Here is a 9,891-nt window from a genome sequence, read left to right as displayed (position 1 = left end):
CCCCCCCCCGACTTCGGTGTTCTGAGCCTTTTATGCACAGCACCCTGGGGGCTGAGAACCCCAGCTCTGCCTCCTCTCTTCTCTCCAGGCAACATCAGGGCAGTCTCTTCACTGCTCTGGGCCTCAGTTTCCCCGTGTCAAAGGTTGATACTAGCATGTGATGATCCCACCGGGTATACACCGTGCCCAGTAAGATCCTGAGATACTCTAATCTCAATGTTGAATGTGAGAGACCCTCTAAAAAGAAGAGATTCTTCAGAAAAACAGGATAAATAGCATGATATTGCCAATCCCTGCAAGCTTTCCTGATGGCCACAACGTGTGGGGAGGAGAAGTGAAAAGGAACAAATACATACTGAACCCTTGGGTCAGGCCTGCTGAGAAAGGCTCTAGGCACGTTCTCCTGTGTGACCCCAACCAGACCCCCCATTCCATCTCACAGTGCTCACAACTCCCAAGGCAGCACACGGCCTCCCGGCATGGCTCACCCTCTGGCTGCCTCGTTCCACTATTACAGCCAAGCCAGGAAAAATTACCTTGTTCAAGTATCATTTTGATTATATTGGTCCCCTTCTCCTCACCATAAAATGTCTCTTGAATTAGAACCCCTTTTAAACCTTTCAACAACTGGTCCCAAACACTTACCATTCTCGTCTGCTGCTCTATTTTGTGCTTACCACTCCAGCCAAGCAAAAATTACTTTGCAAATGAATTCCATTATGCACCCTGCTTATTCACCTTGTTAAGCCAGCACAAGAGTTTTGACTGGTTCTGTTGTCTCTTCCTACGGGAATACCTCGCTTATCCGACATCCGCAGCGGCAATGAGCTGATCCACAAAACCGATCTACATAAATTAATTTCCCATCTTCCAGAAGTTTAACCCTTTAGGCGGCCCTAAATCCTTTTTGAAGTCGTGCTATAATTAAACGAGAGTTTCTTTAACTATTTTCTAAAGGAAAGATTTCTGTAATGTATTAGAGAACCTCCCAGTCTTGGTTAACGGAACATAATGAATATCGATTGATCTTCCATGATGGTGCAGGTCACACTTGATGAGTAACCCTAGGCACAGCACCGGGGCTGCAAGTCTAAGTGGCTCAGGGCTGAAGCTGAGCGCGCCTGCAGCGTGCTCGCACTCTCTGCCTGTAACGAGCTCCCCTGAAATTTACTTTCCTGCACCAGGCTGCTCTCAGCCTGGATTCTGGGGAGGAAGTGCAGTCACAGAACCCAGGAGGGTGTAATGTGCTGCCTTTCCGCACAATTTCAGGAATTTACATGCTGCTTTTTGTCAGAGCTCTGTAAATTCTTCATCAGGGAGAGAGAGAGGAGGGGAAAAAAAAAAAAGCATAGACTTCCACAACCAGCAATAAACCAGGGTTTTCCAAATCTCCTTACCAGAAGACTTTTCACAGGACTGCAGGGCCACTTGCCATTAAAATTTGTTCTTTAATGCCTTGTGCAACCAGAAGTTTCACACAGAACTGGCATGATGGATCCCTTTGCTTATCACAAGCTCTTGGAAAAATACTTTTTTTTTTTAAAGATTTTATTTATTCATTTGACAGAGAGAGAGAGAAATCACAAGTAGGCAGAGAAGCAGGCAGAGAAGATGGTGGGGGGAAGCAGGCTCCCTACTGAGCAGAGAGCCAGATGCGGGGCTCGATCCCAGATCCCTGAGACCATGACCTGAGCCGAAGGCAGAGGCTTAACCCACTGAGCCACCCAGCGACGGGAAAAATCCTTTTATGTTGTGAATCACAACTCCACAGGCTGAATCCCTGAGGAGATACTGATAAGGAGGAAAACGGTAAAGATACAGAAGGCGACCAGATTGCATCAGGATGCAGATTCAATCTGGAAAGTGCGTGACCCCAAAGTGCTTTTTTACCCAAAGTTAGGGCCGTTTCTATGGTGCTCTTTCCCCGAGGACGGCGGCGGAGGCACAACCTGAAGGAGAAGGCCCTCATGGGCTCACCCAGGCTTTCTTTGGCGGAGAATGTTTTAGAAAGTCTATAGCATTAGCACATCAAAGAGTCAATCCATCTTCATTCTGCTTAAACAAAGTGGCATTTAATTAATCAGAACAAACGAGAGCAAAAGAAGTTAGGCAAGGATTGCTAAAACAGACCACTTTCAAAACCCTACAAATCTCTTCAATGCCATGTGCAGAAATAAAGTGGCTGTAAAAACCACAAAATTATTTGGCCCTTTTCAAGGTTTGCCTTTTCTTTCTTTCTTTTTTTTTTTTTTAAACTGGCAACTATTTCACTAGCTTACTTCCTAATGCTAAAGTCCCTCGTCAGAAAGCCATAGGCTGAATGGCCTTGTCCATCAGTATCTTCTGCCTTTTCTGTTGGCTTTAGACCAAAGACAGGGAGGAATCCTGGCTGTTAAGGCTGACTTGTAGCCACTCTCATGAACACTTAGCTTACTTGTCACAGAGAACCTGGAAAAACAGGTATGGCTTTAGCTGACTCAGAGTCTCCAAAGAATTTGACAAACTGTCCTTTCTAAACCTGGGCGAACTGATATTACACAGAATCAAGATTCTTGTGTGTGTTCTCTTCTCTTCTTTCGACGAGCTGTTCAACTTCATACACGTGAGGCCTCTGCATTCTGTCTGTCAGCTCTGTAGGAGACAGTAAGTAAGATTCTAAAGAGTTGGAGGTAGAGGGGTGACTTCAAAGCGACCAAGCACATTCGGAGTCAAGCAAAAGGTGGCACTGTTGGGGTGAAGGAGGGCCAGACATGTGCAGAAGGCATGGAGACAGCAGTGAGAGCAAGCCAACTATCGGTTACCGACCCAGGGCTGGTGTAATATAAATTATTACTTAGATGTATTAGGAAGAGTCAATACAGCAAATATTTACGAAGGGCCTACTAGCTTTAACGCACTGCCCAGCTACTGTGGGGGATACAAAGATGAATCAGATTTGGTTCTCCCCTCCAGGAGATCACATTGATGCAAGAACCCTGAAGTCATTTTTCTTGTGTACGCTGTACTAATGAGACCATTATTAAAGAACTGCATTCAGTTTCGACCACCACCATTTCTTTTTAATGTGGACAAACAAGAGACAGTTCAGAGGAAGAGGACACAGATCAGGCTCCACGAGGAAGCGGCTGTAGAGACCCACTTACTATCTCCAAATACGCGAAAGGTTCTAGGGGAAAGAACTGAGTAAAAGAAAACAGGTTTGAATGCAGGCAGGTGAGAATCAGGCAGCCCCAGGAATTTCTCAGCAGTCGGGTTACCAGAATCCTGGAACTGGTTACTGAGGGGGTTCCTAGTGTGGCCTTTTCTGGGGGCGGGGGACTGTTTTGGCGAACTGGCGATTTCAAGTCATGGACGTTCACCTTCCTGAAGGCAGAAGGATCAACTACATTTCCCCCAAGGCCCTCTCCTGCCCTGGGTCCCAGACCCCCAAGAGGCCGAGCTGGCTTTTCTTCTACAACTCCCTGAGAGATCTGCTGAGTGACCCTCCGGATCTAGATCCCTTCTCATAAGCACCACAAAACCACCTGGAATACAAGATAGCAGCTAGGCAGCAAAGCCAAGAATTAAAAAATTCTCCAATACCCACATATGAGACAGGGGTCCATTCAGAACAGAACGCAGGACCCTAAATACCAAAAACGAAGTCTCCCAGTGGTGTGTGCAAATTAGAAACATATTTGCGGGGGCGCCTGGGTGGCTCAGTGGGTTAAGCCTCTGCCTTCGGCTCAGGTCACGGTCTCAGGGTCCTGGGATCGAGCCCCACATCGGGCTCTCTGCTCAGCAGGGTGCCTGCTTCCCTTCCTCTCTCTCTCTGCCTACTTGTGACCTCTGTCTGTCAAATAACTAAATAAAATCTTAAAAAAAAAAAAAAGAAACATATTTGCGTTTACAAGGATACAAAATGTGAGTAATGAAAGAGGAAGAGATGGTAATTAGAGAGGGTGATTTCTAAGGAAACTTGTAATAGGAATTTCCAACATTCCAAAATACTTGTTTGGTCCAAATTAAAATATATACATTGTTTCCAGAGAAAATAGGGAAATGGGGTCTTCCCTTTACACCTGAAGAAACACTAGTATGTTGAGAATTAAAAAACTGGCGCACGTGGGGCGCCTGGGTGGCTCAGTGGGTTAAAGCTTCTGCCTTCCGCTCGGGTCATGATCCCAGGGTCCTGGGATCAAGCCCCATGTTGGGCTCTCTGCTCAGCAGGGGGCCTGCTTCCTCCCCTCTCTCTGCCTGCCTCTCTGCCTACTTGTGATCTCTGTCTGTCAAATAAATAAATAAAATCTTACAAAAAAAAAAAAAAAACAACTGGCACACGTGCAGGCACACGCACACGCACACACACACACACACACACATCCCAGCTTGAGTCAGGCCACTGTCCAGTGAGCCCAGACGTACTTTTGACTCTCACTTCCCATGCCCCCTGAACTCCTTGAAGACAGGGACCCTACATAAATGCTCGCAGGTGATGTCATTAAAGAGGTGCCCTGTCTGTAAGACGGGGGTGACAGCACTCACCTCGGGGGCCTGTTAGGACCGTGAGTTCACGGGACTGGGGCGAGCAACACGGACCAAGTGGAGCCTCGGTCATGCTTTGTGCTGCGAACTTCACGTCTCAATTTCTTTTAGAGGAAAAATAAAGACCTCCCTATACCAACTTTTCAGTTTTCTTCCCCACCCCCCCCACCCCCCCAACTAGAGTTCTGCCATATGAAATGGAACTATTACGAGTTTGGGCCTTTCGGGTTCACACTCTATCGGTGGTTATATAAAGTCGGCTGGCATTATCCTGAGTCCCATCTCTGACAGCTGCCTGAAGTGCCCGAATTGCCACCATAAGACTACCAGAAAGCTCTGGCAAATTACACGTTCAGAGAACAATACAAAATGGTTACATAGTATACCCTCTTGATCATCACTACTTTGTTTCATATAAACTTCAAAGGTGGTTCCCCAAGATTAGTCTCTACAGAGGAAGGAAGAGAAATGAAACATTTAAAAAAAAAAAAATTTAAGTACGAAGACTAGAAGCAGCTGTAACTTGCATAAGGCACCACATTTTTTCTTCTAGGAAAACTATGTTGAATACACGATGAGCCAGACCCTGGCCTGGGACTGAGCGGCTGCAGCTCCTCTGAGGAGGTCCTGGGGGAGCCACCTCTGGCTGCTCCCTCTCCGGGCCTGCCTGGGGTGGGGGCATGGATCTGGGTCAGGGGCGAAGGTTATCTTTCCTACTTCGGGATACTTTCACGGAGGCACAGCTGCAGCTCCTGAAACTGCTCTAACGGTTTGTTTCCTCATTTTTAAAGTGGCACAGAATGTGAGAAATTCTCTACCTGAAACCAGCAGAAACTCAGCGGGAATAGAAATCTAGAAAGGTCACAGAGGGGGTCAAAAAGGCTCTTTCTTCTGTGGCCATAGGGGGTTTATTGTTGCTGGTGCTCAAACTGGAGGGGCAATAGCAGGAGATTAATAATTGAAATGTTGCTATTATTGGTTTTCTAAACTATTTGTGGACTAGTCCTTCCCTGGAGTCATCATGCCTGTAAGCAGACCCTCAAAATAGAGGAATTTAATGCATGCCTAACAAACTAACAAAATAGCTCCTACAGCCAGGCACTTCACAGGCACTCATTTCTGATGGAGTCCTTGCACAGCCCAATGAGGCTTAAAACACTACAAAACTCCGAGAAGTTAAGTAACGTGCCCAAAGTCACACAGCTAGATTCAAACCCAGGTCTCTCTGATTCCAGTACTAGACCACACTGTCCGGAACTGAGGGTAAAATTAATGAGCCTTGATTCACTGCTCAAAAGTAGTGAGAATGAAAACAATATTTATACTTACTCATTTTAAAAATATAAAACACAAACACAGGAAAAGATATTTTAGAACATGTGTCATCAAATTCTTTTAATGGAAGATGATTCAGAACCCATTTCTTGGTAGGCATTTTGGTAGGTGTCTTCAGACCCATCTGACGAGAACTTTCAGTATTAGTTTTGGGAAGTGGGACTGTGTAAGTCAATACTAATTGACATGACACATCTCGGGTATGGTGGAACATGATTAACTTGGAATTTAGGGTCCTCTAATTCAGAACCCATGGCAATACAGGCCTGTGGTTCTGTGTGGCTGGCCTTTGCACTACATACTGAAAAAAAGCCTTGCTAAGCAAGTTGATGGAGTAAACACAATCGCAGGGCAAATGTTTAACTTTATAAAGAAAATAAACCTTTTTTAAAAAGTCTAACTTAATCAGTACCAAGTTACTGAAAACGAATGTGCTATTTATAAACCTAACCTTAAAAGCAAGTAGCAGGAGACTGGTAACACTTTGTTACCCATTAATCTGTATTATCAAACATACCCTGTTTCAAAGACCCCGTTTCTCCCTTACCAGCGGGCAGTTCAGAAGGCCCCACTGCTGCATTCAGATCTTGACCCAGTATTCCAACTTGGGGCAAGTGCACCCCATTCAAGGAATGAGTGCACTCCCGAATTCCAGCTGAAATGCCTTACCTGTCATTATACTGCTCCTGAGAAGAACCCCATGTTCGATTTTTGTGGCAGCTTTAAAACGATTAGGAATCTTCTTGGCGAATTCCCCAGGAAAAGCCCTGCTCCTTCAGGATACACCGCGGGAGCCCATGCATTCTGACTGGGATATGGTAAAAATCAGGCTCACTGAATCCAGTGGATCTCGCCAAGGAGGGAAAAAGGAGGTCACCAGAGTCTTAGATGCACTCATCACACTAAATGAATGTAGGTTCCAGCAGCACAATCCTTTATAGAGGTCACCTGTCTGTTTTAGAGCATGACCAACAGTCTCCTTCCAAAAGACCCAGGCCTGAGCTTGTGCCCCAGGAGGTTGGACTGGTTGAGAAGGGAGAGGAGGAAGCCTAGGGAAATAAGGATAAAGAAGCAGGGAAACTCCAGCAGAGTCAAAGGGTATGAAGTGTAGGAACAGTTAAGACAGCACACAGACAAGACTGAGCAAAACCCAGGGTGGAAAGAGGTGACCAGGTAGGTCATCTGGAACAGGGAATGGAGCCTGCAAAGAAAAACAAGTGAGCTCCCGAAACCTTTGAGATCCATGATTATGCTTAAACCTTAACACCTTACCCACCCACAATTCTTTATCTGGTGTAATGCACCGAAAGAACACGGTAGTCGAAGGAGAGTGCCAAGTCTTAGCCTCGGGGGTATGGCCTACATTCCATATGGATTTAGAACGAAAGGAAAGGGAGAGGACCAGCACAGTTTCCGAGACGGGCTTCTCATAAAGTTGACAAAATACATCCCAAACGCATGTACCCAGGCCCTTGTAAAACGGAAAGCAGCGTTTACTATAGTTCTGAATTCAATGCCAAGTTCCCTCCCTAATGCACACGCAGAGTGTCCAGCAGAGGGAGTCTCAAGGAGGTACTTAATAAAGAGAAAATTGTTTCATTTTAACACTCCATAGACAGTGGGAGCATTGACTGTAGCCCCCTCCCATAGACACAGATGAACAATGACTGCCCGACATGGGTTCTCCTGCCCTGTTCACAGAGCCACCGGCTCGTTCTATTCTGCCTGGTGGAGTGATCAGAAATTTCGTTTTGTTTTGTCGAATGGTTAAATGGACCTTGTGTTCTTCAGAATCAAAGAGGAAAGCCCCTGGAATAACATCTCTCTGTTGCCTTCTAAACAGCCCCTTTGTTTCTAAGAGAGTCTGAAAAAAAATATTTACAGTCCATAGGTTATTTACAGCCTCATTATCCAGGGCCTGACTGGTAACTTTATTCCATCCAGAAACCAAATTCATTTGGAGCCCTGGAACTAATAACAGATTTTCTTTTCAGATAAGTTTTTTTTTTTTTTAATCTGCCTCTTGTAACAGAGATAAAACTATTAATGCGTTCCCTGTCTCACTCGCCAGCACTGTTCTCAGGATTTATAGAAGGATTAAAACCTCCTCTCCCCGCCCCTCCTCTCTGCTCCACACAAACCCTTTCCCCTCTCATTTGCCATTTCATCCACAGAATATCGGAACAAAACCGAAAGAAAGCCAGATGGACCAAAGCTAAAAGTATGTAAAGGCTGCTATTTCAATGATTTCATAAGAAAAACATTTTCACGATGAAATGACTGAAAAAAATCGGGCACCCTTCGGTTTAAAATTCCTTCTACTACAAGCACACAAAAACACACCGAAGTGTAAAAACTTAGTTGATTCTGGTTTGATTTCTGGCTGGAAGCTGACAAGAACTGACTGAAGAGAAACGAAAGAGAGAGAGAGGGAGGGCAAGGGGAAGTGGAGTGCTTTTGCCCTCCGTTCTTCTCTTTCTTCCTAAAGAGTCAAATGAGAAAAATGATCCCACGCCAGGTGAAGGTGCACCACACAGGTTTACCCAGACCGACTGAGGAAAACGCTCGGCCGCCCCCCCCCCCACGACTTGAAAACCTAAACTATATTTTCCCTTACACACGCTAATGCGGGGAGATTTTAGCCAATTTCATTGTTCTGCCTGGGTCTGAAATGGACTTTTCCTCCGTACCCCCCTCTCATCACCTAGCCCCATACATTCCCATTCGACAGCCCCCCCAAATCAGAGGCTCGCGGAGAATAAAGGAGTGTGGGGAGGGAGTGGAGAGCAGTGGAAAGGGGAGCCGTGAGGACAGAGTGGAAAGATCGCCCTAAAGGTAATTTTCTTGGGGGGTGGGGGGGGGGAGGAGGAAAGCTAAACCACATCACCTTTATTTATTCCGAATAAATGAAAAGCACAGTCACGGGTCTGTCTTTTCCCAGGCGCCCCCTCCCAATTTCTTTTCTTCGGGCAGTAGCCCACCCTCGCACATACACCGCCCCCCCAGCCCCTTTCTCCACCCTGGAAATAAGATCCTGTTAAATTCCGGATCCCGGCCGTTCCGTGGGCAGGGGAGGGGGAGGCGGGGAGGGGTCGGGAGCCGGTTAAAGCCCCGGGGGTGGGGCGCCGGAGGCCGGGCGCCCGGGGGGCTTCGGGCCGGGGGCTGCCCGGCGAGGGGCCGCGGGCAGAACAAAGCTGCGGGGGCCGCGGCGGCCGGGCAGCGTTGGGCGAGCGGGGTCGGCGGGCCGGGCGCCCCTTACCTTCGTACACGGGGGCCATCGGGGCCGGGGTGTCCGCGATTCATGGCAACGGAGAAGGGAACGCGGCGCGCGAGCTCGGCCCCCCCAGCCTCAGTCGGAATCTGCCATCTTGAGCCTGTGTCTCCGCTCTCGGCGCAGCCGGGGCCGCCAGCGCCCGCATCACCGCCTCACTTGGCCGGCGCCGGGGGAGGGGGCCGGGCGCCGCCGCCGCCGCCGCCGCGGCCGGGCCCTGCGCGGGGCTCCGGGCGGCCGGGCGGGCGGGCGCAGCGGCCGAGGCCGAGGGGCCGGGCGGCCGCGGCCCCCGAGCGGGTCCGCGGTGGGGCGGGAGCCGGGGCGGGCAGCGCGCGGCCAGTGCCCGGCCGGAGCTCAGCTCAGCATGGCTGTGTGTGGGGGCTTCGGCAAAAGTTGCACGGGAGGCGGAGGAGGGGCGGGCGGAGCCGGGAGGAGGGGCGGGGGCGGGGGGCGGGGGGCGGGGGCGGGGGCGGCGGGCCGAGCGCGAGCGAGCGAGCCGCGGAGCGCGGAGTCCGCGCGCAATCGAGCGCCGATGGCACGGATGCGAGGCGGAGAAGGCCGAGCCGAGGGCAGGAGCGGCGGGCCGGGGCGGGCGCGGGCGCGGGCGGGGCGGGGCCGGGGGCGCGGGCGGGGCGGGGCCGGGGGCGCGGGCGGGGCTCGGGGCCGCGGCGAGGCTCGCGGGCAAGGTGCGCGCGGGGCAGTTCCGACCGGCAGAGGACCGCCGGGCCGCGCGGGGGCAGCCCGAAGTTTGTGTGCGCGCG

The 9,891-nt window shown here is 49.6% G+C and overlaps 1 protein-coding gene across 5 annotated transcripts in view; it reads right to left on the bottom strand.

The window, feature by feature from the left end:
* Positions 1-9,294, bottom strand: part of LOC111151859 (homeodomain interacting protein kinase 2) — a 172,270-nt gene extending 162,976 nt beyond the window's left edge. For 4 of the 5 annotated variants that reach the window (XM_022510083.1, XM_022510084.1, XM_022510086.1 and 1 more), the window contains exon 1: positions 9,119-9,294. In XM_022510083.1, the coding sequence (XP_022365791.1) occupies positions 9,119-9,137 (19 nt within the window). In that variant the 5' untranslated portion in view covers positions 9,138-9,294. Of the gene's footprint in view, positions 1-5,853; positions 5,984-9,118 lie in introns of those variants that run through there. The other variant, XM_022510082.1, reaches the window with a different exon arrangement.
* Positions 9,295-9,891: the final 597 nt, after the last annotated feature.

The sequence above is a fragment of the Enhydra lutris genome, unplaced genomic scaffold (assembly GCF_002288905.1).
Source record: "Enhydra lutris kenyoni isolate GAN:26980312 unplaced genomic scaffold, ASM228890v2 scaffoldscaffold27, whole genome shotgun sequence".
Lineage (NCBI taxonomy): Eukaryota > Metazoa > Chordata > Mammalia > Carnivora > Mustelidae > Enhydra > Enhydra lutris.
The sequence above is the reverse complement of the archived record's forward strand: the minus strand, read 5'-3'. Positions and strand labels throughout refer to the sequence as shown.